Source organism: Mobula hypostoma, chromosome 6, assembly GCF_963921235.1.
Source record: "Mobula hypostoma chromosome 6, sMobHyp1.1, whole genome shotgun sequence".
Classification (NCBI taxonomy): Eukaryota; Metazoa; Chordata; class Chondrichthyes; order Myliobatiformes; family Myliobatidae; genus Mobula; species Mobula hypostoma.
Genome location: NC_086102.1, coordinates 140,479,458 through 140,507,015, shown reverse-complemented (window position 1 = coordinate 140,507,015; position 27,558 = coordinate 140,479,458). Strand labels below are relative to the sequence as shown.

General features: G+C 40.2%; 1 protein-coding gene across 8 annotated transcripts in view; it reads left to right on the top strand.

The window, feature by feature from the left end:
• The window catches only part of LOC134348442 (protein unc-80 homolog), a 238,655-nt gene that overhangs the window by 106,599 nt on the left and 104,498 nt on the right, over positions 1–27,558 (top strand). For 6 of the 8 annotated variants that reach the window (XM_063051834.1, XM_063051828.1, XM_063051830.1 and 3 more), the window contains 9 exons: positions 7,073–7,285; positions 8,706–8,841; positions 9,938–10,071; positions 13,370–13,535; positions 15,529–15,732; positions 16,219–16,233; positions 16,335–16,432; positions 22,416–22,616; positions 23,549–23,653. In XM_063051834.1, the coding sequence (XP_062907904.1) occupies positions 7,073–7,285; positions 8,706–8,841; positions 9,938–10,071; positions 13,370–13,535; positions 15,529–15,732; positions 16,219–16,233; positions 16,335–16,432; positions 22,416–22,616; positions 23,549–23,653 (1,272 nt within the window). The remainder of the gene's footprint in view (positions 1–7,072; positions 7,286–8,705; positions 8,842–9,937; positions 10,072–13,369; positions 13,536–15,528; positions 15,733–16,218; positions 16,234–16,334; positions 16,433–22,415; positions 22,617–23,548; positions 23,654–27,558) is intronic. The other 2 variants (XM_063051833.1, XM_063051827.1) reach the window with 1 other exon arrangement.

The window sequence follows — 27,558 nt, the reverse complement described above, 5'->3', positions numbered from 1 at the left end:
GGCCATCGGGCATGAGTATTCAAGCTGAGCCGTCAAGCCGGGGGATTCAAACTGGGCCATCAGGTGTGGGGATTCGAGCGGGTGAGATGGATTGGGTCTAAAAGAGCTGACCCAGGTGGAGACCGTGCTACCGGGGTTGGTGCCTTCAAGTTGGCCATGAAACCGTGAGTGACTGTCTTAAACGTTTCTTTTGTGATCACAAGACCCTGTTGGACATTGATCGCCGCAGGCCTGCTGCCCTTGTTTGGTGGGGAGACAGATGGTGAGGCAGATGGTGAGGCAGCTGTGTTGCCTCAGTCGTAAGTAGGATTAGGCCTCAGTCCTCAGGCTTGCATTGTGGCATGGCATCTGGGTTTGGTTGGATGTGGCCTCTCCTGTTGGTGCCGGCCTGCAGTGTTGGACCGGTGGAGTTCAGAATCAGAATCAGTTTATTATTACCAGCATGTGTCATGAAATTTGTTAACTTAACAGCAGCAGTTCAATGCAATGCATAATAAAGAAGAAAAAAATAATAATGATGATAAATAAATCAATTACAACATATGTATATTGAATAAATTAAAAATCATGCAAAAAACAGAAATAATATATAGCAAAAAAGTGAGGTAGTGTTCATGGGTTCAATGTCCATTGAGGAATCGGATGGCAGAGGGAAAGAAGCTGTTCCTGAATCACTGTGTGTGTGCCTTCAGGCTTCTGTACCTCCTACCTGATGGTAACAATGAGAAAAGGGCATGCTCTGGGTGCTGGAGGGCCTTAATAATGGGCACTACCTTTCTGAGACACCACTTCTTGAAGATGTCCTGGGTACTTTGTAGGCTGGTATCCAAAATGGAGCCAACTAAATTCACAACCCTCTGCAGCAGCTCCCCCGCCACCCCCATACCAGACAGTGATGCAGCCTGTCAGAACGCTCTCCATGGTACATCTATAGAGGTTTTTGAGTGTATTTGTTGACATACCAAATCTCTTCAAACTCCTAGTGAAGTATAGTCACTGTCTTGCCGTATGGATATGTTGGGACCAGGTTACTTCCTCAGAGATCTTGACACCCAGGGACTTGAAACTGCTCACTCTGTCCACTTCTGATCCCTCTATGAGGATTGGTATGTTTTCCTTCATCTTACCCCTCCTGAAATCCACAATCAGCTCTCTCATCTTACTGATGTTGAGTGCAAGGTTTTTGCTGTAACACCACTCCACTAGTTGGCATATCTCACTCCTGTACACCCTCTCATCACCACCTGAGATTCTACCAACAATGGTTGTATTGTCAGTAAATTTATAGACAGTATTTGAGCTATGCCTAGCCACACAGTCATGGGTATAGAGAGATTAGAGCAGTGGGCTAAGCACACACCCCTGGGGTTGATCGTCAGTTTGGAGGAGATGTTATCACCAATCCGCACAGATTGTAGTCTTCCGATTAGGAAGTCGAGGATTCAATTATAGAGGGAGGTACAGAGGCCCAGGTTCTGCATCTTCTCAATCGGGATTGTGGGAATGATGGTATTAAATGCTGAGCTATAGTCGATGAACAGCATCCTGACATAGGTGTTTGTATTGTCCGGGTGGTCTAAGGCCGTGTGAAGAGCCATTGAGATTACATCTGCCATTGACCTATTGTGGCGATAGCCAAATTGCAATGGTTCTAGGTCCTTGCTAGACTGCCAGGAACCATAAGTTTGTGGGACTTGTCGTTGAGGAAGTTGAACTTGGTCTAAAAATTTGTTTTTTTATGTGACTATGTTCTTTTTTTCCTTCCTCATTATTTTGAATGTGCATGTATGTTTTTGCACCTTGGCCCCAGAAGTACACTGTCTCATTCAGCCGTATGGTTTGAATGACAATCAAACTCTAATTGATTTGAAAACATACTGCGGATTCTGGAAATCCAGAGTAACACAAAATACTGGGGGAGGTCAGGCAGCATATATGGAAAGGAATAAACAGCAGTCCCGATAAGAGGTCTCGGCCTGAAACATCAACTTTTTATTCAATGCATGCTGCCTGACCTGCTAAGTCCAGCATTTTGTATGTGTTTGGCTTGGTGGCAGTTGGCAAGGGCTGATACTGGAAAGTAGTTTTTCAGATTTAAACCTGTCACTACTGGTATGCCACAAGGATTTGCGCTGGATCCCCTGGTGTTTGTTATCTATATTAGTGTTTTGAATAAGAATATAGGTGGCAAGTTTGCGGGTAACACCAAAACTGGTGGTATAGGCACTGAACGAGGTTTTCTAAGATTACAGAAGGATCTAGATGAACTGGGTTAGTGGACCAGATAATGGAAGAAGGAATTTAACTCAGACAAGTGATCTACTTGGGGAAGTTAAACCTGGGCTGAAATTGTGTGGTAATTGGCAGGGCCCTGGAAAGTGTTGTAGAACAGGAGACCTAGGTGTACAGTTGCCTAGAAAATAGTGACACAGGGTGATGAAGAAGATATTTGCCATGCTTGCATTCATTGGTCAGGGCATTGAGTATAAGAGGTCGGATCTCATATTATAACTGTGAAAGAGTTGTGTGCATTCTGGTCGCTTAACTATAGGAAGGATAATATTAAACTGAAAAAGCTGAAGAAAAGATTCACCAGGATGTATCTAGGATTGAAGGTCTTGAGATATAAGGTGAGGCTCGATAGGGGTCCTGTTTTCCCTGCAGCATAGGAGACTGAGGGGTGACCTTAGAGAAGTATATAAAATGATGAGAAGTGTAGATAAGGAGGATGGACACAGTCTTTTTCCAGGGTAAAGAAATCTAAAACTAGAGGGCATAGGTTTAAAGTGAGAAGCAATAATTTCAAAGGGGATCCAAGGGGCAACTTTTTCTGCTGAGAGGGTATCAGATATACGGAACAAGCTGGTGGAGCTGGTAGAGACAGGTTCAATTGCAACTTTAAAAAAAACACTTAACAGGCGCATAGATAGAGTAGGTTTAGAGTGGTAAAGGCCAAATGCAAGCAAAGGCAAGTTAGGCCAAAAGGCCTGGGGGTTTCCATGCTCTATTACTCTGGGACTCTAGCTGAATACATTAAAGCCTTTTCACAATTTAATCCAAATAACAAATATCAAACAGTAAAACATCTACAAAGATGCAAAGGAAAAGGAAGAATTGGTAAAGTAAGCACCAAGTCCATCCCACATACCCACAAGATGAGCTATGGGATTCTAGATTACTTAACTCGTGTCAGTTGCAGAAAATATTGCTGCCTTGTGATCTCAGTTAGCATTTCCACATTCCTTTATTTAATTCCTCAACAAAAGTCAAACCTCTTTTTTAAAATGAACTGCATGAGTTGCCTTTGGCAGAACAGGACTTCATCATCCTTCTCTTAGCAAGGATCTAATGCAGTCTCAGGCTGGATTCTTGGATTCCCCATTTCAGAAAGTGACTAAAATTATGGATTTCAAAATTGCAGAGAATGGGCTCCTAGCTTCTGTAATTATTGCTTGTGCTGCTTCACTGCAAAGCCAAGAGCATCAAAATTATTATTTTCACATATTTATTCCTAACACAAGGGGGTATAATTTGAAAGTGATTGGAGGAAAGTAAGTTTTATATACAGAGAGTGATGGATGCATGGAACCTGCTGCCAGACTGGCAGTAGAGGCCGATGCACTAGGGGCTCTTAAAAGACTCTTTGATTGGCACTTGGATGAAAGGGAAATGGAGAGCTATGTAGGAGGGAAGGGTTGGATTGATCTTAGAGTAGGTTAAATGGTGAGCACAAAGTCATGGACAGAACGGCCTCTATTGTACTTTCCTGTTCGATGTTCTTAGCGTCCACTAAATTTCACTTTGAAATTTCCTCAGAAAAGCAGAATAAAATTTTAGAAAATAACTTATTGTTCATCGAGGAAGCATAAACCAGAGTGTAATTACTTTCAGTGTACACAGGGCTATACAATAAAGGCAAATACAAAGAGCTAGAGCTAGGATACAGACATTCAGGTGAGCCTTTACATAACTGAGTGGAGGAGTTGGTTTGAAGGCTTATTGTTGTTTTTATGTTCTAATCAGGAAATTGTTAGTCTCTTAAGAGTTTGTCTGCACACCAAACCAACTCTATATCTTGTTCCATGCATCCATTAAACTCAGGAGTAAGAAAAAGTCTTCAGTCTTACTGCGATTTATATTGTTGGTGCATGTTCTTTAATCATTCCAAAAAAATTGCATTCAATCCCTTTGAAAGTCTGTTACGCTTTTTCTCAAATAACAGCCATTTAAGTCTTCCCACCTAACCAAGCATCTCTATGCTTGAAAGTCACCTTTGTAATTCTCCAGAGCAGTTTGTTCAAAAAGTCTAACTGCCATCATATAACAGGACATCTTTCAACATGTTGAACCTTTGCAAGGCTTCAGGCCCTGATGGTGTACCTAGTGGGGCTCTGAAAACCTGTGCCAACCAACTGGCAGGAGTGTTCAAGAGCATCTTCCATCTCTTACTATGCAGTCAGAGGTTCCCACTTGCTTCATAAAGGTGACAATCATACCAATGCCCAAGAAGAGTAGAGTGTGCTGCTTCGGTGACTATTGCCCAGTTGCACTAATATCTACGGTACTGTGATGAAGTACTTTGAGAAGTTGATCATGGCTAGAGTGAACTCCTGCCTAAGCAAGGACCTGGACCAGCTGCAATTTGCCTATCGCCACAATGGGTCTACGGCGGATGCAATCTCACTGGTTCTCCACTCGACCTAGGACCACCTGCTATTTATTGATTACAGCTCAGCGTTCAACACAATCATACCATCAGTTCTAATCAACAAGCTCCAAAACATGAGCCTCTGCCTCCCTTGACCTCCTCATCAGGAGACCACAGTCTGTGTGGATCAGAAATAAAATCTCTTCCTTGCTGACCACCGGCATTGGCACACCTCAAGGATGCATGCTTAACCAACTGCTCTATGCTCTCTACACCCACAACTGTGTGGCTCGGCACAGCTCAGAGCCATCTGTAAATTTGCTGATGACTTGATGGTTGTTGGCAGAATTTCACATGGTGATGAGAAGACATACAGGAGCATGTCACAGCAACAACCTTGCACTCAACGGCAGTGAGACCAAGGAATTGATTGTTGACTTCAGAAAGAGGAAGTCGAGGAAACACACCCCAGTTCTCACTGAGAGATCAGAAGTGGAAAAGGTGAACAGTTTCAAGTTCCTAGGTGTCAGCATCTCAGAGGATCTATCCTTGGCCTTGATGCAAGTACAAAGAAGGCATGACAGTAACTATAGTTCATGAGGAGTTTGAGGAGATTTGGTATGTCACCAAAATCACTCGCAGATTTCTACAGATGGACCATGGAAAGCATTCTAACTAGTTGCATTGCTGTCTAGTATGAAGGTGCCACTGCACAGGATTGGAAAAAGCTACAGAAAGCTGTAAACTCTACCAGTTTCTTCGTAGGCACTAGCCTCCCCAGCACACAGAACATCTTCAAAAGGTAGCATCCATCATTAAGGACCCACCCTCCCCCATCACCCAGGCCATGCCATCTCCTCATTGCTACCATCAAGGAGGAGATACAGGAGCCGGAAAATGTACGATCAAGGTTTCAAGAACAGCTTCTTGCTCTCTGCCATCAGATTTCTAATGGACACTACCTCACTGTTATTTCCCCAAATCCCAACATGTACCAGTGATGTTAAACCAGATTCTGATTCTGACCAAAATCTGATGAGCATTCCAAATGTGCTTTGTAATGGATTCTTACAGACACACATGTACTTTGTTTGGTACTAAGCAGTTCTGCTCATGGAACCGAACAACTGGTTTGCTTTGGCCACAAATACTTGACAATAATCCTTCCTAGAGCTTTAGTTTTTGCAATATGTGATACGTAAGTGCATTTGGTATTAGGCTTGTCCAACTCCATTACACTGACATTTAATCAAGCTAGAAAACATCTGAAATCTGGCCCTTTCTCTAGAGTAACAAGATTTATTCATATTTGTATTCATATCAATAGGATTTAAGAATTCTAATATTTTTTTCATCTCAGCTATCCCAATAACCAGATCTATGTAATTTATAAAGTTATTTTTAAAATTAACAGTTTCAAGACTAACATTTGTGTGATAGAATAAATTCATTCACATCCTTGAGTTATAAATTTCTACCAGTGAGCCAGTAACTAAATTCCTAGTCTATAGTTAGGTACTTAATCTAGCAGTTACTAGTTTGTTTGACAAATTTTCTGTCTTCTCAACAAATAATTTGTGGTTACCTTGTCAGAATTTTTGGAAAGTTTAGATAGTTATTTTCCTCAAATGATTCCAATAGATTATACCTACAGAGCCACCAAGCCTTCATGAATGGGACTGAAAAGGGATAGGGAAAAATACAAAATTACATTCAGAAACTGAAGTGGTTTAGATGTGAAGGATGCTCTATAAGTTGATTTTTTATTAGTATTTTAATAAATTTATCATTTTCAATCAATTTGCTTCCATACTGAATATATATTTTCTTGTCTGAATAGGCTGGCCAGCCTGTGTTTTCCAGTCTTTTGTAAATACTACTCTTGATCTGATTGCAAGAGCAGAAGTGAATGGTGGAAGGTGGCATTAGGTAAAAAATTAAAAGGAGATTCAGATTAAGGCAATAAAAAGTTGGACATGTCTCCTGCCTTTAGTTCTGTGCTTCTTCTGGCTCTTCTATGTTCTATGCCATTTCTACAGTTCATATTTTAGATGAAAATAGCCAATGTTGGATATTGGCCTGGGATGGAAGTCAGGTTATGTAAAACGATTGGAAAAGTTTTGTTCGGTTTTGTGTCTTATGACATTATTAGGTAACACTCAACCTCAATGTAAAAAGGGAATGTAATAAATGAAAAAACTATTAACATTGGACATTTGATATTAATGAAATCTTAATTATTAGTTCTTTTTAAATTTCAACAGTGACTTTGTGATTCAAAATTGGATGATTAAAATTTTTGTCCTTCATTTCTTGAGAAAAGAAACAAAAATCAATAACCTGATTAGCAATTGGGTCCACAGTGTAATGTACTTTTTAAAATGTATTTTTATTTCCATATCTCCCTTTGAATGATTATCTCAGGAAGCTCCAGTAGTAGCAAGGGCAGCACTATTCATAGAGTGTGCCCGGTTTGTGCATCGATGCAACCGTGGAAACTGGCCGGAGTGGATGAAAGGACACCATGTTAGTATAACTAAAAAGGGTTTGTCGCGAGGAAGGTCGCCCATTGTTGGAAATAAGCGTAATCAGAAATTACAGTGGAAAGCAGCAAAGCTCTTCTGTCAGTGGGGTGAGGTAAGCAAAGAACCTCTGGCAATTAGTAACATGACTGTCTTTGAAAAACAGTTCAGTGCCCAGCTAAGTATGTCTGTGAAGTATTCGTGAACTATAACATGAAGAGTACAAATAGATTCCATGTCTTTGGTATCATTCAAAGACATTGAAAGCATTCAATAGTGGGAATTGAAAGATTTTAAAAAAAACATCAAAGACTATAATACAAAATAATCACACCAAACGACTCAGGCAAAATCTGTGGAAGTAGAAGCAGAGTTAAAATTTCAGACTCTTTTTCCATCCTGAGTAATGGGTGTTTCCAGTGGTTTTTGTTTTTATTTCCAATTACCTGCAACTTATTTGATTTTCAGTCATATGGAATCTCAAGTGAAAGAGATTTACCATCAAAGAAATTAATGGCAGAAGTTGGTAAACCTCTGTAATTGTCTACTCCAAAGGGTTGTGAAGGTTCGATTGTTGTGGGCATTTAATAATAAGGTAGTTAACTTTTTGAAAGATCGGGGAATTGAAGTCCATGGGGATCTGGCATAACGGGGGAGTTTGTACTTATGATGGAATAGCAATGATCATAGCGAGTGGCAGGGCAGGTTTTGAAGGAACAGCTGACCTACTCCTACACATATTTTCATAGGTTCTTGAAGAAAAACTGATGTAGATACCTTTGTAACATGGAAGTGCTTTCCCAGAATATCCATATCGCAAAGCCATGTCATCTGTGTCAAGAAATGCAAGTTCTCAATGTGTTCATTTCTAAACATTTTTCCCATAACTGTGCGAGAATGAATTTTATTCTTATGTAGTGATCTCTGAATTCAGTAAAAATAAATTTCCATTGCCAAGGTGGTCATAACATGGGGATTGCCTGTACTCACTGGGCTGTGCAAATTCTTATGGGTAGGAAATGAGCATTTTCAAAAATTACAGTTTTGGAAGGAAGCAGAAGTTAAGATGATTGTGAATTTAATGGAACTGATCAGAATAATAATATGTAAAGGAAGTGAATATAGCTTTTCTACCCACTGGTAGATAAGTTGAAGATGCACGAATCTTTCTAAGGCAAGCAAGAAGTGTTGTGTTGAAACTTTAGTACAAAGGTATCTAAACGTATAACAACCAAAGAGCACTAAGCTAGGAAGCAATGTTTTGGCCAGGGGTTTGTCTTGATTTTTTTTTGTCCAACAGTGAAGTGTTGCTGTGAAGAAAATTATCTTGAATTTTAAGCACTCACTGGGAGGTTTATGTAAATAGGGAAATAAGGGGGGGGGGGGGGAAGCCTGGGTTGACAGAAGTGTGTGTGCGCATGTTAGAGAGATTTAATGTAAGTTATTTTAAAACAGCTTTATTGCATCCATGTGTCCTTACTTACATGCGGATGCATACATCGATGCTCTAACGTTAAGATGCTGTCTTCTGACAGGCTATTGGAACCAGGCTAAATGAGCTGTGCCATACGGAGAGTGAGAGCCCAGCAAACATACTCAGTTTCATTTATGATGATGAGACTAAGCGACGTTTGAGGAAAGAAGACGAAGAAGAGGATTTCCTTGATGACAGTATGTCTACTGAACTTTGATGCTTTTATGCCATGTGGGGAATATTTCCTCTGGACTAGCTACAATGAAATTGCAGTTCCTTTGGTAATGATTTAAATGGAAACTAAAAAGGAAAAGAAAAAGCTGGGAGCTTCGGGCACTTCATGCAAAGTCTGTAAGTGGAAACAGAATTGTCCATTCAGTCCAAGGTTCTATTGAAAAATCCTTGATCCAAAAAGTAAAACTCTTTCTCTCCTCACAGATTTTGTTTCACTTACTGAGTCCTTCTGATGGTTTCAATTTTTGTTTTAGATTGCCAGCATCTGCGGATCTTTTCTGCAGTTATGACTTAAGTAGATCAAGTGAGTGAGGAAATAGTTACTTATTTGTTGTCATGCATAAATGCCCAAGATTGGTTTCAGCAGTCTGTTAAGGAATGTACTGCTGAAGTGGAGACAGAGCAACCGAAGGGAGACACACTTCCACTCCTGTGCTGACAGAACTGCCTGCCAGCTGGCTAATTTGGCTCACTGATTATGCTTTTAGTTGTATATAAACTACATAGTTATCACCAAACTGCTTGCATAAGATTTGGTTTTCTGTTTGAGAGCTTTAGGTGTAGAATTTATGGTCCCCTACTTAATTTGCAATCTTTTCAAATTAGAAGAGTTGGCTGGCTCACACCAGCTTATTGCCATATTTTCTTGCTCTGAATGCGCCACTTCTTACTGTGTGCTACAAATCCTTCATCAATCATTGGGTCATTTATTCCTGAGAGCCCCACAAAGCCTGAAGAATTTAGTCAATTCTCACTATTAATTGAATGACATACAGTACATCAAACAGCTTTGCAAGCTTTACATGCGACGAATGATACCTTGTCACTTTGAATGGTTAGGAATGGACTGCAGTTTTTGAGCTGGGTGCAGATTTAATGCTGGATTTACTAGTAATGGGAATTTGATGAATAAACTAAGGAGAAAAATATTGTAGGGTTATTGGGAAAGAACCGTTTACTGCACCCATTTAGGGAGGGTCTCTGTGTTAATAATAAATCTCACAAGTTTATTTTAAGTCAATAATACTTAAGCTTTGATCATGCCAACGTTTCACACAGGTACTGTTAATCCCACCAAGTGCGGCTGTCCATTTGCACTGAAGATGGCAGCCTGCCAGCTTCTGCTAGAGATCACAACATTCCTTCGAGAAACGTTTCCTTGCTTGCCTCGACCACGTACTGAGCCTCTTGTTGTAAGTACAGCCAGCCACAGTTTAATATTATTAGTATATCTTTGTGTTAGAGAAAAGTATTTTGCAGAACGAGAAAAAGTAGTTGGGGTACCACGGAGGCACAGTCTTAGCACGATGCTACTACAGTGCAGAGTGTCAGAGTTTGGAGATCAATTCCGATGTACTCTGTAAGAGAGTTTGTACATCCTTCACATGAAGCGCATAGGTATCCTCCAGATGCTCCAGTTTCCTCCCACAGTCCAAAGACGTACCAGTTAGTGGGCTGATTGGTCATTGTCAGTTTTCCTGTGTTTAGGCTAGGGTTAAATTGGTGTGTTGCCAGGCAGCGTGGCTCGATGGGCTGGAAGGGCTTGTTCTGTGCTGTGTCTCTAAATAAATAAATAAAGTGATCAATAATCTTGCATATAAAAGTCTAAATGCAAGGGACACTTCACATAGCTTATACGCTGTACACTTCAGATGTGTGCTTTCCGGTTTAATTATAAGTACAGGATTTGTTGTCAAGCTTCATTCCAACACAGGAATGCCAGTGGATCAGACGCCTCCTCAGTAACGATAAATGGCTATTCCCCAGCTTTGTCTTTGAGGTGCACTACTTTTTCCTCTGGAATTTCGGTAGTTTGATATCTGACATGCAACAACAAGGCTTTGGAGTAACATACACAAAATGCTGTACTGGAGGAACTCAGCAGGTCAGGCAGCATCTATGGAAAGGAATAAAGAGTCGACGTTTAGGGCCAAAGAAGGGAGTAAATGACACTCTCTTTTCTCTGTTCTTCAGTCTCCACTGCATTTAGTCTCAGGACGAGGTTTTCCTTTCGTGAACATCTGAAATGTCATCCTTTTCCAACAAACAGGGTTTTATCTTCTTCTACTCTTGACGCTGCCCTCACCCACATTCCCTCCATTTCCCAAGCACCAAACTCACCCCATCTTCCTGTCACCTTTACAGGAATAGAATTCCCCTTGTCCTTACCTACGACCTCATGAACTTCACATCCAGCACATATCCAGCAAATAACTCTCCCCAGCTTCCACCATCTTCAATAGGATCCTACCACTAAACATATATTTACCTCCCCCTCCCACACTCTCTGCTTTCTACAGGGATCTCTCTCTCCATGATTCCTTTGTCCCTTCACCCCTCGCCACTAACTTCCACTTGGCACTTATCCTTGGAAGCAGGATCTGTCCCTTCAGTACCTCCCTCACCACCATTCAGAGCCCTAAACAGTCTTTCCAGATGAGACAAGTCTGTCAGGGTCATCTACTGTACCCAGTGTTCTCTTTGCAGCCTCTTCTACATTGGTGAGATTCAATGTAGATTGAGGGAAACTGCTTGTCTAGCACCTTTGCTCTGTCCATAACAGGGAGGATTTCCCAATGGCCAATGCCCATTCCCAATCCAAAATGTTGGTCCATGGCCTCCTCTACTGCCACCATGAGGCCACTGTCAGGTTGGAGGAGCAATACCTCATTCCATTGGGTAGCCTCCAACTGGACAGAATGAACATTGATTTCTTCAATATCAGGTAATTTCTCCCCACTTCCCATTCCCCTTTCTGGCTCCCCTCTTATCCTTTCTGGTGCCTATCACCCCTCTCTGCTGCCCCTCATCCTTCCCTTTCTCCCATGGTCCACTCTCCTCTCCTATCAGATTCCTTCTTCTCCAGCCCTTTACCTTTTCTATTTGCCACCTCCAAGCTTCTCATTTAATCTTCCCTCCCCCACCCACTCACCTGGCTTCACCTATCACCTTCCATCTTGTACTTCCCCTCCCCCCACCTTCTTATTCAGGCTTCTTCCTCCTTCCTGCCCACTCCTGAAGAAGGGTCTTGTCCTGAACCATCGACTCTTTATTCCTCTCCATAAATGCTGCCTGAACTGCTGAGTTACTCCAGCATCTTTGTGTCATACTCTGGATTTCCAGAATCTGCAGATTCTCTTGTGTTAACAAGGCTTCGGAACTATTTTCTTTCTTAAGATGTTAGTCCATATAATGTCTAACTTTTTTTTGTAATTTATTTTCTATTGAAGTTCATCATCAAACAAAACTTTCCGTAAGATGTATTTCAGATACTATACATATATATGATACAGTCATATTTGTCACAAATCTCCACATAATATTTATCTGAGGTATACACTTATAGAAAGGAGAGGAAAGAAAGAACAATCAGAAGAAGAAAACTATGTACAAGTAGGGAGTGATCTTTTTTGTTTACAACATATTCATTGACTTGTGAGAATAAAATCAGGCCTATGAGGTGTTATGTAGTTAAACCATTTTTCCCAGTCTGAATCAAATTGTTCCAACTTATGATTTACAGATGCTGTTATCTCCATTTTGTAAATGTCCATTGTAATTTCCATCCATACATTTAAAGTTGGGCTCTCCTGTGATAACTGTTTCCTGGTAAGGGTCTTTTTACCAGCCACCAGCAGTACATTCATTAAATACTTATCTCTTTTCAACCATTCTTGAGGTATTTAGGCATCCGTTAATCTTGCGAGACCATGGATCTGCGCCTGGAAAGTCTTCACTCTCCAGGGCACAGGCCTGGGCAAGGTTGTATGGAAGACCAGCAGTTGCCCATGCTGCAAGTCTCCCCTCTCCACGACACTAATGTTGTCCAAGGGAAGGGCATTAGGACCCATACAGCTTGGCACCAGTGTCATCGCAAAGCAGTGTGTGATTAAGTGCCTTGCTCAAGGACACAACACATTCCCTCAGCTGGGGCGCGAACTCACGACCTTCAGGTAGCTAGTCCACTTGGCCACGTGCCCACACCTTGAGGTATATACCCAAAATATATGGTCTTACTTTCTAAGGGTATTTCACATATAAAGATGTCTTGTAGGGCATTGTGTATCCCATTCCAATAGTCTTTGATAATGGGGCATTCCCAGAAAATATGATAATGGTTTGCATTTTGATTTCCGCAATTTCTCCAGCAAACAGGGAGGTTACTATCATAATGGGATTTGTGAGAGGGTGTATCAAGTTTTTCCACCCGAACTCTATCCATTTCTGTAAACTGGTACACTTCCATTGGTACCTCCATAGTATTGTCCATACTTCCTGAGATATTATTATCCTTCCTTCTTTCTCCCATTTTGTTTTAATGTATGAAGTCGAATGTGTTTAAAAATTTGACAAACCATTATACACGCTTGAAATTATTTGACTACCGTTGTCTGAATTATATGCTTTTCTAAATAGCTCTATCAGACATGTACTTGCATTGGTTACATTTTTAACCGTCCTGTTAACATAACGTTTAACTCTTTTCACCAGGATTTGGAAAGCTGCAGACTTCGTCTTGATCCTGAATTAGATCGACATAGATATGAACGCAAAATCAGTTTTGCAGGAATTATTGATGATGAGCAAGATTCAAAGGATTCACCTCACAGCAGCAGTCACACTCTTAAATCAGATACAGCCTGTGATGAGAAGAAAGGTTTGAAAGGAATTTTAAAAACTTCTTAATTAGCTATATATACACATAATCAATCATTTATAAACACAATTTACATTGCAAATCAGTAAAGCTGCCCCACCTTAGAAAATGGACAAGCTGTTGTCCCTGAGGCAGTAGTCATTAGAAAATTAATTTATTTCCTGTAATTCCCAACTCAGATTTTGATGGTGATAGAATGCAAAAATCAACTGGCTTCCTCTCAACACTTCATAATTAATGTATAAGAATGGGTAATAAATACCGGCCTTCCAGTGGTGACCAGATCTGAAAAATTAAATTAAAAATTAAAAATTGAAATGGTAAACCTGCATACACACTGTGTAGAGTTTCTCAATATCTGAATCCTTTCTGTGTACATACATCTATTGATGCTTCTGGACACATCTTCAGTGATGTTCCTGGAATCATCGGGTGTTTCGGGTCTTTCAACATCATACAACCTCCTCTAGGTGACCCAGCCGGGGCTGATCAGACCCCAGCTTGTGTCCAGATGGCTAGCTACTTATGACTTTTGAGCCACAGTCATCTTGAGGCCCTCTCTGCCGCATCGGTGGTACTGTGGATGGCTCTCCTCTTCCTCTCTCCCTCGATGCCCAAAATGCTGAAGGTTCTAACTAAAGAACGGGCTACGAATCCCCTACAACCAGCCTCCACTGGGAGACACCTTGCTCTCCATCCAGCCTGCTGACAGTTGCTGACCAGTCCTGCGTACTTGGAGAGCTTCCTTTCAAAGGCCTCTTCCAAGCTATCTTCCCATGGGACTGTCAGCTCCAGCAGCACCACTTGCTTAGTCGACTCAGACACTGGGACAATGTCTGGTTGCAGGGTGGTGGCTGCGATATGGTTGGGGAACTTCAGCTGCCCTTCGAGGTCCACCAACAGCTGCCAGTCGTTTCAATTTAATTTGAATTAAGAAGTTTTGTTTCAGTATGAATCCAGTGTAATATTTTCCTGATGCAGATAATTACCCTTGGCAGATCATGTGCAGCTCCCCTTACAGCTCTTCTAAATACATCAGGTCGTTTAAGTGGGAGTAATCGTATATATTTACTGATATGTTCAAAGTTAATATTATATTATTTACATGTAATAATTTTCTAATTTGAAATAAAAGACTAATTTTTCACTCATTTCATCATTGAGGTGATACTTAAAAGCAATGTCACATTCAGCTGCAAATCTTCAGTGCTAGTAGTTCTGCAGCCTGATGAATATAACACTTACTAGGTTTCTATTGTACATTCAGCGGCGCACTGCTGTGTTCCAGGAATCCTGCAGACATTTATCTGCTTTTGCAGGTGGAGTTAGAGCTATTAAACTGTACTGTACGGAATAACTGCGGTATTACAGACAAAAAGAAAAAATAGACACCAGTAGATGATGCTTTTGCATACATTAAAATCTAGATATATAAAGCTTTTGATCATTGAATTGCAACTGATATTGCATCTATTATTTAATCAGGTATAGCTTTAAATGGAAGATAAAACATAATAAAATCAGTTTAGATTTTGTATTGTCAAGATTTGAAGTCACTTTTTAAATGTTGAGTTTGTCCCCCCTTCAGATCTTTTTACAAGATTGTTTTGCAAAATAACTTCCTCATCCCAAGCAAATTCAGTTGTTGATCACCAGTGGGAGAAGACATCCAAACTGGCGCTTCATAGTGTTTCCTGCTCTCTCCCTTCTTTCTTCCCCTTTTCCCAACCATGATTCCCCTCTCCCTGCCCTCTCCCCACTCTCATTCCCCAATAGAGACCCATATTAGAATTAGGTTTATCGTCACTTACATATGTCATGAATTTTTTTTGAAGCAGCAGTACAGTGTAATACATAAAATTACTACAGTACTGTGCAAAAGTCTTGGGCACATATACATAGCTAGGGTGCTTAAGACTTTTGCACACTACTGTATAAGATACTCTAGTGCTGATATCAACATTTTTGATGTGTAACCTTCATTTTTTTAAAGGGCCTGTTAGAAAAGCAAGGCCAGGAGGTTCCCGTCTACTTCAGATAAAGGGGGCACGAAGTTTTCGAGTAAAGAAAGGTGGATCTTTGTCAAGTATACGTCGAGCAGGGAGTTTGAAGAGCACAAAACTTTCACGACAAGACTCTGAGTCAGAAAATGAAGAGCTTCTATTGTCTCAAAGCCATGACACTGTTACTGATATAGGTAATTCTTTTAATGGACACTTTGTTCAAGCAAGTGCAGTGATAGGTATGGGCCAGGGCACGGCGGTGGTGTCCAGGCCCGAGCGTATCGATGAAACAGTGCCCGGGTTCAGAGCAAGGAACGACCTGATCTTTGGATGATTTAAATGCCAAGCCGGTTGAGTTGAAAAGGCGGGGTGTCTGGACTGGAGGCGCGGGTCGGGCCCATTCTGACTGCTGCTCCGCGGTGTTTCCTCCGTTCTCCGCGGTGCTGAGGCTGGGGTCTGCTCTGGTTACTCTGGGCTCTGCAAAGATTTGCTCCGTTGTGTGCTGAGGCTGTGGGCCTGCTTCGAGCTTCATGTCCACGGACTCATTTTCATTCTGAATGTTGTTGCTTGCTTTTATTGTTTGCATGATTTGTCTTTTTTCTCTCTCTCTCTGCACATTGGGTAGTTATCTTTTTTTAATGGATCCTATTGGGTTTCTTTGTTTTGTGGCTGCCTGTAAGGAGACGAATCGCAAGGTTGTATAATTTATACATACTTTAATAATAACTGTACTTGAACTTTGATAGGTTTGCTGGTGTGAAGAGGGTTTATATAAAATTTATTTTATATTTCACAGGTAGCCCTTGGAGTACTAGTGAACCTAGTATTGAACCAGAAAGATTGAGCACAGGAGGGACAGAAGAAAATTACCACAGAAACATGACATGGTTACCAGTATGTATTACAGTTTAAATTTTATGTTTTCTTCTGTGTTTGAGGTGACAAAGTTTAGAATGATAGTTTGTATTTGAAATAGCAATTGCTGTAATGTGAACTAATTGATAACAATAATTAGATTATTCCTTTGAAAATGAAAATAAAACGACTGCAGATTCTGGAGGTCAACAATAAAACCAGAAAAGTTTGGATATGCTCAGCAGATCAGGCAGTATCTGCTGAAGGAGGAATAGCTCATCTTTATTTCTTTTTTGGAAACATTAGTTGCTAACACTAATTCACTACAGAATTCTGTACTTTAATTTATTTTAATCAGTAATGCTTTAACCATTCTATACAATTTTGATCATCTTGGTGATTCTTAAGAGAGTCAGAGAATTATAGTAATAGCTGGGACTCAGGTATATCATAGAATCATATGATATAAATTCAAAATTGAAAGTAAATTTATTGTCGAGGTACATATATATGTCACCATATACAACCCTGAGATTCACTTCCTTTAATATGCATTCATAGTAAACAGCAAGAAACTCAATAGAATCAATGAAAAACTACACGTGACAGACGGACAACTGATATGCAAAGACAACAAAATGCAAATACAAAAAGCAAAAATATAATAATTAATAAATAAGCAATTAATATCAAGAACACAAGTTGTAAAGTTCTTAAAAGTGAGTCCATAGGTTGTGGAATCAGTTCAGTGTTGGGGTTTAAGAGCTTGATGGCTGAGAAGTAATAACTGATCATGAACCTGATGGTGTGGTACTCGAGGCTCTTGTACCTCCTTCCTAATGGCAGCAGTGAGAAGAGAGCATGGTCTGGATAGTGGGGATCCTTGATGATGGGTGCTGCTTTCCTATGACAGTGCTCTTTGTAAATGTGCTCAGTGGTGGGGAGTGCTTTGCCTATGATGGACTGGGTTGTATCCACTACTTTTTGCAGTGTTTTTTTCCCATTCAAGGGCATTGGTGTTTCCATACCAGGTCGTGGCACAACCAGTCAGTATACGCTTCATCACGCATAACGTTTTAGATGATATGCCTAAAATATGCAAACCTACGAAAGTAAAAGTGCTGCCTCCTCTCTAATGGCGGTTACGTGCTGGACCCAGGACAGATTGTCTGAAATGATAACACCAAGGAATTCAAAGTTGCTGACCCTCTCCACCTCTGACACCCCAGTGAGGACTGGCTCATGGACCTCCAGTTTCCTCCTGCTGCAGTCAATAATCATCTCCTTGGTCTTGCTGACATTGAATAAGAGATTGTTGTGTCACCACTCAGCCAGATTTTCAATTTCCATCCATATTTCTGATTCTTCACCATCTTTGATTCGGCCCACAACAGTAATGTTATCAGCAAACTTAAATATGGCATTGGAGCTGTACATAGCCTCACAGTCATTAGTATAAAGGGAACAGAGCAGGGAATAAGCACACAGTCTTATGGTGTACCAGTGCTGTTGGTGATTGTGATAAATGGAAGCCATTTGGCCCTTCTTGTCTATGTTTGATCTTTGAAAAATATTTGTACTTAGTTCCCCTTTCTTACTTTATACATGTATATGTGGAGGGCCCTCCTCCTCAAATATCTGAACAATTCTCTTACAATTAGTATAATGGCAGTATGTAATAACCTCCTGGCCAAATGCCAAATGTTGGAAATTGACTGAATGGATATATCCAAACTAAATTTGTGAAGCTAGAGATGAATGGAGATCATTGTATGCTAATCTCGTGGCTAGGTATTTGAATGTAAGTACAAATAGATATATTTAAGATAAAGGTTGGTAGGTTCTTGATCAGTAAGAGTATCAAAGTTTATGGGGAAAAGGCAGGAGAATGAGGTTGACAGGGAAAATAAATCCGCTATGATCAAATGCCAGAGTAGATTCAACTTGGAGCAGAATGGCTTGTGCAAATCTTGTTTTAGTTGTTAATGGCCTTATATACATCGGAGGTTTACTGGACTATTTTATGAGATGAGAGATCTGTTCTGTAAAAAATGAGTAGAATGGCTACACTACAAGTGATTGCATTCAAATATGTGAAAACGTTAGAGGATGGATGTGATGAGAGGTTGCTTTCCTGGACTGGAGAATCCATACGGGGAAATGATATCATTTTGAAATTTTAATAACTTTGGACTGATATGAGGACTTCACATATAGTATTGTGACTAGCTGTAATTCTCTACTACAGATACCCGAAAATCATTAGTCAATGACTGTATCAAAGACAATGGTTGACAGTATTTTGGATTCTAAGATATTCAAGGGACATAGGTGGAGTTATTTCAATAATCAGTCATGATGTTAAGTGGTTTCTGACCCACTCCTTGTTATTCCACTAGTGGGAGAAAGTGACAGGCCCTCTTCCTCTGGAAGATTTTCAAATTGCTTTGGAATAGCATATTAGTATGCTTAAGTATGCTTGGTTCCTTATAGTTGTTATAGCTGGGGGCGCTATTGGGGATAAACTCCCACCATCTGTTAAATGCTGCCAATGGTATACACCTCAAATATTCTCTGACAGCCAAGTCCAGCTCCTGACCTTCACATGTGCATCAGCTACTACACCCAGTGGAACCATTTCTGCTGACAGGAAAAGGGGCAAAGGCAGGTTGCTGGCACCTTAAAACCAGTCACTTTGGGCAGATGGATCTCATTAGCTGTGATTGGCAGCTCATCTAGGAGAAAGAAAACTCTGATCTCAAACCTCAGCTGCCTTGCGGCTATATCTACCTCATGGGGAAGGTTTTGGGAGTAAACCCAGAAGGAAAAATCTGGAGCTGGGGTCCCTAAGGCAGCCCTATGTTGAGTTCAACACAGACTGGCAACTCCTGCAACGCTGCTGGTACCAAACTGTATTGGTCTCTGCCGTTCCTTTGAGTTCATCAGATGCATGGAGAGGAGAAGCTTGCTCTCTATATCGTACTGCCCAGGCTTGTGTATCTAGATAGCTAGGACACAATATCTATGGTCGACCGTGACCAACGGAGGCCTCATCTCATGCTTTAAAAGGTGCGTGACTATGTACTTCAAAGGCTGTTCTAAAGGCAGAAAACAAAAAAAAATTAAACATTGGGAAGTCAGCATAAATGGTTAAGTGGGACTTTGAAACAGTAAAGATTGCTGATATATTTGTACAAGGCTGGGTGGCTTAGAGGCTGTCAGCTGCTGAGTGGAACCAGATAGGTAGTGGATGATGGGAGATGGAATCAAATGGGGAGGAGGAGTGGTACAGACACTGGTAGAGGTAAGTGGTTTCAGATGTGGGATGGAAGATGTGGACTAAAGGAACTCCCTAGCTGTTCTGCCTGGAGAAAGGGGGCAGGTGTGACAGGGAGAGTGTGCTGCATATGGAAATGCAGATTCAGAATCAGGTTTAATATCACTGGCATATGTTATGAAATATGTTGCTTTTTGGTGGCAGTATATTGCAATACATCATAAAGATCATAAACTACAATTATATATAGATAGATAGATGTAAATGTAGATATACGGAAATAAAATTAAGTAGTGTAAAAAGAGAGCAAAAAATAGTAAGGTAGTGTACATGCATTCATTGTCCATTTTAAATCTGATGCTAGTGTGAAAGAAACTGTTCCTAAATTGTTGAGTGTGTGTCTCCAGGCTCCTGTACCTCCTCCCTGATGGTAGCAATGAGAAGGGGGTGTGTCCTGGGTGATGGGAGTTCTTAAAAATGGATGCACCTTCTTTTGAAGATGTCGCTGGTGATGGGGAGGCAAGTGCCCATGATGGATCTGGCTGAGTTTGCAACCTTCTGTAGCTTTTTCCAATCCTGTCCAGCAAACAGTGCTGCAACCAGTTACAATGCTCATCTGTAGAAATTTGTGAGATTCTTTGGTAACAAACCAAGTCTCCTTAAACTCCTAATGAAATGTAGCCACTGTCGTCCCTGTTATGTTTTGTAACACCTGAAACTAATCGAAAGAAAAACATGGAGCTCGGAATACTTGTATATTTAATTTTTCTTTAGTGAGGCACTTGTGTATGACGTGTTGATGTAATGACGTATGCCATCCACGTGCTTCTTACATGTAACCCATAATGAATTATGTAAACAGAGAATGATGAATCAAATATGTTTACATTATTACTCAAATAGTACTGAAATACTGAATACACTACACTCCCCCTGCTTAGCTATAAACTCTAATTTGAGGTAGAGTGCATCTCAATTCAAATATGTAACGTATTGCTGTCTAGATATATACTGTATATACAGTTTACTATATAATACAACTACTACGTAGACATCCACAGCATTGCGAATTTTAAATTGTCCCATTCAAGCCTAACTGACTAAGTGTTCAGTTACACTAGTACTTGAGAAGAGGCTTCTCAACACATCAGCAGTGTGTGAGGCTGTAGTGAAAGCTATTGAGAGCACTTCTGGTCACTTCGTAGCTGCATCCACGACTACCACAAAATTTGCGCCCAAGAATGATATGGCAATATCTACATGAATCCTCTGCCAGGGCAGTGCAAGCCGTTTCCAGGGATGGAGAGGTGCTGCTCTTGGCATCATCTGGACGTGTAGGCATCCCGAAAAGTGCATGGCGAGCTGCTTGATTTTCTGATTTGTCCCAGCCTACCTGACAAAGCTTTGAGCCAACGCTTTCATTTTGACCGCGGCTAGATGACCGACATGTAGCTCCTCCAACACTTTAGCCCTCAGCTTGTGTGGTACAACTGTTAATCTCCACACAAGGCAACCCCCATCAAAGGCAAGTTCATCTCAGTGCTAGTAAAAAAAAATGGAGAAACTGGACTTTCTGCTGCATATTCCAGCTGCTTTGAGTGGACTTGTAGACCTGAGACAACGTGGGATTTTATCTGTTTTACTTTTGTATCTTCTCTGCCGTAATAAGGAGACTTTCGATTTGCTTTAGAGAGAATAGTCAAGAAGATTGCCCTCTTTCCTAAAATTTTTTGGGTGTTTTCTTTTCCAAGGGTAAATGAGACAATCCATCATTATTTCCATGATTAGTCATCCTCTTGAATTCAATCTTATAATTGTGTCCTCCAAAAAACAGAGCCTATCTCTTCATTCATGCTGCTGCTGTTTGTGGAACATCCTTCTGTGCATTGAAAATAGACATCAATGATTGATGATCAGTAATGAGGGCAAATTCTCTCCCATACAACTACTGACTGAAATGTTTTACACCCCAAACAGAAATCAGCTGAGGTGGAGAGAGACGCAGAAAAGGAAGTCAGAGATGATGGAAGTTAATGGGGAAAGTAAAATTGACAAATTCAGCACAATGCAGGATCCACCACCAATGAGTAGTGGAGAAGGAGCTTGGGGGAGTGAGTGGGGTGGGGGATTGTGCTGGAAAGGCATTGAGCAGACACTTCCATGCAGCCAACAAACAAGTCAGTGTAGCTAGGGCTCATGGCTACCCCGTTGATCTGTAGAAGATGGGAAGAATAAAAACAGAAGTTGTTAGCTGTAAGTTAAATTCTGCCAAGTGGATGAGGGTGTTAGTGGAGTGGAATGGATTGGTCCTTTGTTTAAAAAATAAAACCAACTAGCCGTAAGACCATCTTGGTGAAGAATTGAAGTAGGTATATAAAGGTGAGCCAGCTTGGGACCTGGAAATTGTGCATTATCAAATTAGTTAGAGGCATGAACGGTGCCTCGCATGTAAGTGAAAAAGGACTGACATGTTGACTTCTGCTGCTACTGATGCTGCTTGACCTGTTGAATTTTTCCAATGTCCTGTTGCTCTTCTCGATTCCAGCATCTGCAGTCTCTTTGGTTTCCTTTTTGATTATAATTGTTTTCGGACATCAGAATATATTTTCCGGTTTCAAACATATTTGACTTTAGTTCTGAGCTTCAGTAAGGCATAAGTGACACCAGAATTTACCAGAATTCTTATTTGGTTGATAATTAGATGAAGTTGTTTAATACTGTTAATATTATGTTCCTTGTCAAAAGGTTATGATATTGTTATGCAGCCAACAAAGTTTCATCTGTTGCCATATTGATTACTGCCACCCGTGTTGCTACCAGCATCACAGCCGATCTTGTGCTCGCCTTGTAAGGGCAATCAAACTCCTCTATGGAGACACTGTTGAGACAGTCCGCGATGATGATTCTGGAAGTAAAATAGGATTGAGACCCAAGAAATCCAAAGAGGTATTAAAAATTCAGCAACCTTACTGTATTTTGGAAGTAGAATTTTGTTTTCCTGTTGCATCCTTATTCTTAACATATTAAATTGTTGTCTAATATTTGAATATAGCACAGTAAATGTGTAATTTGACTAAACTAACTTGTTTTGGTATTCATCAAATGTACTGCTTATTGAATGCTGGATTGATCAAAGATTCAGTTATTTTCTTGTGAGTCAGGTGGAAAATAAATATTCTTTATTAATTGTCTTAAAGGGCAATTAATAGCAATAATATAATGGATGATAATTAACTGATGTTACTTTGGAATTTCATTGGAGTGTGTGCAAAACAATTTTACAAGGATGCTGGAAAATGAAGCAAAATTGGATATGCTGGAAAAGGAGATGGGAGACTTTAACAGAGATGTACACAATTTATGGGAGACCAAGTTGGAGACAATAGGACTTGCAGAGGTGTAAAATCTGGGTGCATATATTTAAAGTAACTAGCTGAGGAGAAATTGTTTCAGCCTGATGGGTTGTAGAGATCTGCAACTCACTGCTGAAAGATTAGTAGAGAGAATATGTATAACATTTAGCAATTGCTTCAAGCGTGAAATTTATCATTTTTGGAACTCAACCTGTAGCAGAGTACTTGAGAAGAATTTAAAGACCTGTAGCAAGTTTAAAGGGTAGAATTTTACCATTGTAAGTTATGAAACTAAGAATTGACCTACAAGGCAACTGAACGATAAATGTAAGCTTTCATTGGCATGGCTATGATTGGCAGAAAGACCTTCGGCAAGTTAATTTTACTGTAACAATGGAGATAATCTAAAATACAGTAATAGTGAAGTGTTTGTTTGGAATGTGAAGAAGCAGAAATAACTGCCTGTCATTTATATCTGTTCATTTTGGAATGCAATTCTATATTTTCTTTTTTTCTTTTTTTTAGTGCTCTGACAAGTCTTGCCTCCGTACGCCTTTGAGGAAAAGGATACCTGTTACAAGTCTGGATGGGAAAAAGGATTCCGGAATGTTGAAATATATTAGGACTCAGGTATAGTTATGTAATTACTCAGTTTTGTTTTTATTAATGTAATAATAGAAAGGTACATAATGATTTTCATTCATCATTTTGTGCTGCTCATACAAGATACGTTTGGTTTAGAAAATATTGAATCAATAATAGTGATGCTTAGTTTCTGATGCTAACATAAGTGAATATTTGGCACTAGTTTCAAGTATGCATTACATCATTTGTTGGGCTTAAACTGTGGAATGTTATGGAAGAACTTAAAAATGTGTGGTGTTTTTAAAATTTTGACATTTACCATCAATACTTAAAACACAAGAAATTGAGATCTATAAGAAAGTAGTATCAACTAAGTTCACAATGGCATCATTGAAAATGCTGCTAGTTAGTGCAAGTAAAACCATGAGGGTAAGATCTGTTCGGAATATTGGATGGAAGTGGTGTGATTAGTCTATTCAAATGGTGATGTGATCTTATATAGTAGGGGTTCCCAACCTGGGTCCATGGTATAACGAAGATTGGAAACCCATGTTGTACAGCTTCTGTGATATTCAAGGTCAGGAAAGTTAACGGTGGTATGAATTGCAGATGAACAGAAAAATTGGTGAAGTCATAGTGATGAGGGTTGTCTAAGGATACTGTGAAGCATAGGTCATTTGGAAGGTTGAATGAACTTAATCTGGACTATTGAGGTAATGCACTTTGGAAAGTCATATGCTGATAGGGCATATTGAGTAAATGGCAGCAATTTGAGAACATTGATGTGCAGTGCAGAGAAATCTTAGGTGGCAAGTTCATAACTCCCTGAAGGTAGTGACACTAGTGTAGCTAGAGAAAAGGCATTTGATATGCTTGCTTTTACAGATAGGTACTGAGTATAAGTACCTATTGCTGGTAGAACTCTACAGGTCAAGCAGCTTCTGTGGAGGCAAAGAGATGGTTGATGTTTAAGATAGAAACGCTGCAACAGGACAGTATAAAGAAGTCAGAAGGAGGGGGTGAGACAGTGCTGGGTGAGATGAGGAACAATGGCCAGCTGGAGTCCGGTTGGAAGATAGAGACAGAGCGCAAAAATGATGTGGAACTAGATCAGGGAGGAATGATAGGCAAATGGAACTCAGAGGGAAGAGTTTTAGAATGAGGCTAGTGGCTGATACATTGAAAAAGATGAGGGAGGTATCACAGGCATATGGAGCCAGAAAGGAATAAATAGAGACAAAGGCTCTACATTAGCTACCTCTGCTCCGGATCTTCACCTGCAGCTAAAGAGGATGCAAGTACCTTTGCAAGGTTTACACAGTTTCATTCCTAGCTTCCCACAATGTCTGAGGATGCACTTGGCCAAGTCCTGTGGATTCATCAACGTAATGTGCTTTAAGTCTACCAACGCTTGCTCATACATGGTCCAACATATGATTACTAATTTCCTCAGTTCCTTACCTCCATGATCTTCTCTACAGTAAAATCTGACAAGAAATAGTTATTAAAAATCTTATCCATCGTCTGTAATATTTCAAATAACTTATTGTGCTTCACTTTATCAAATGCTTTTGTGTAGTTGATAAAACAAACAAACAAATCTTTTTGCACTTGAATAGCTCATTCTGATAGTACACCTGTATATCTAAATACAATATCTAGTAACATGAGGAAACGAATTGTAGCAGCAGAGATGTGGTTTTTGAGGAGGATGCAAAGAATATCGTGAACGAAACGAATATCTAACGAGGATGTCATGAACAGAGCAAACACAAAAAGAGAAATAATGTATGAGATCATGAAAAGGCAACGTAACTTCATTGGACATGTGATTAGGAAAGAAGAGTTAGAATGCACAGTAATTATGGGAAAGATTGAAGGGAAGAAAGCAAGAGGAAGACAAAGACAAATGATGGTGGAGACAGCAGCCAGAAAACTGGAAAGGAATACAAATGAATTGATCCACTTGACCCGAAACAGGAGTGTGTGGGCCATGGCAGTCAAAGCTCAAACTGGGCATGGAGCCTGATGGTAGTGATGATGACCCATCATCAGTGGCTGTACATAGACAGCCATGCTGATCTTTAAGGGGACCTTTTTTCTCTTGCCACCCTTTTACTCTTGGTATGCCTGTACAACATCTGACTTTCCCTAATCCTGCCTGTCAGATTCACCCTGTGCCCTCTCTTTGCCCTCCTAATTTCCCTCTTAGGTACATTTCTACACTTCGTGTACTATAAACAATCAATGGATTCTAACTACCTATTCCTGAAAGGATGTAATATATTAACTTGGAAAATGAGTTCAGAATTATATTGAACTTTGTTGAAACAGCTTAGGAGGTCAAGATAAAATTTTATTACAGACAAATGTAAAGAACCACATGCAAGAGAAAACTGAGGTGATACTCAATGTATCACAGGCTGCCGGTAGATCAAAATGTGTGAGAATGAATAGATTACCAGAGTCAAAAGTATATAAAATATCATTTGTGGCTTTAAAGACTATTTCAGCATAATGGAGCTGGTGTAATTCCAATTGTAGAATTGCAGAAAAAATGTGCACAGATTGCAGAGAGAATGATACAATGGTTTACAAATGGGTAGCTGGTGTAAGGGCAAGGAGAACATAGTTTATTTTTGAGAGAAGGAATAATAATAGTTGATATGAATGAATAGTATGGTATAGCACCCAAGAAAAGAACTATTAACCATCTCACCCAGTGCAACAAACAGAAAGGAAAGATGAACTCAGAAACTTAGTCAGAATGATGTGAAGGAAACTGTATTGGGACCCTTGAAATTCACAAAATCTGGAAGATAGGCATATTATTTAAAGAAAGATTTGAGTTCAAACTGTGGTGGTGAGGAATATCAAGGGAAGTTTCACCCTGAATTAAGATAGGAGAGGAAAGTAGATAAATCAATGATCTTAATCTTTGTGACAGTTAATGATCATCTTGCTCTGCTCCAATAATACTGTTTCTGCTGTGAGTTCCATTACCATTTCTTTATTCCCAAAGGCATGGTCTTTGTTAATTGTCCCTAATGTGTAGATGAGTGGGAGAATCTGGGGGAAGTCCGAATGTGTGGGAAAATAAAATGGGATTGATGTAAATGTGTGGTTGATGCTCTGTGTGGACTTGGATGGCTGAAGGACCTGCTTTTGAGCTGAATCTCTCTTTAAGAAAAATAGCTTCCCAGAGCTGTTACCCAGCACCATCGTTCCACAGCTGTAGCAGAGCTGGTAAATTCAATAATCTTGAAACAGGGTGAATGATATTGTTTTGATTTGCAGCTGTAAGTGACATTCCAGTGGGGTGAATTGAGACCCGGATAGCTGACAGGTGACTGTTTCAATTCTTTGACATGGGACTGCTGTGATACTGAGCCCATAGCTCAAGTATATGTTGGGGAATCCAGAGTTATCCCAGTGCTGCTCCGTGAATCTTTCACCTCAGAAGTGTGGCCAACAATGTTACTGGCAAAGTCTCATGAGTCCCTGTTGTGCAGAGTGTGGGGAGGTGTAGTTGTTGCAATTAGGTGCAAGACCCCAGCTTTTATTTTTGAGGACAAAAAGAGTTCTAATGTACCTTTCAGTCCAACAGAACTTTGTAAAAACAAGAGATTCTGCAGATGCTGGAAACCTTGAGCAACACACACAACACACTATAGATGCTGCCTGACTTGCTGTGTTCCTCCAGCATTTTGTGGGTGTTGCTGTAGAACTTTGTAACTTCTTTGTAGCTATTTTCTGTGCAGTCCATGTGCCACCAAATTTGCATTAAGGTCATTTGTTAACTTTTCAGGCTTTATTTTAAGCGAATGAGCCCAAATGCCTGTTTCAAAAGTGTCAAGGCTCTCTCTTTCAAAATAGCACAGGTCAAATTATAAATATTAATTTTGTAGGCAGAAGAGATTAGTTGGCTATTTGATTACTAATTTAATTAG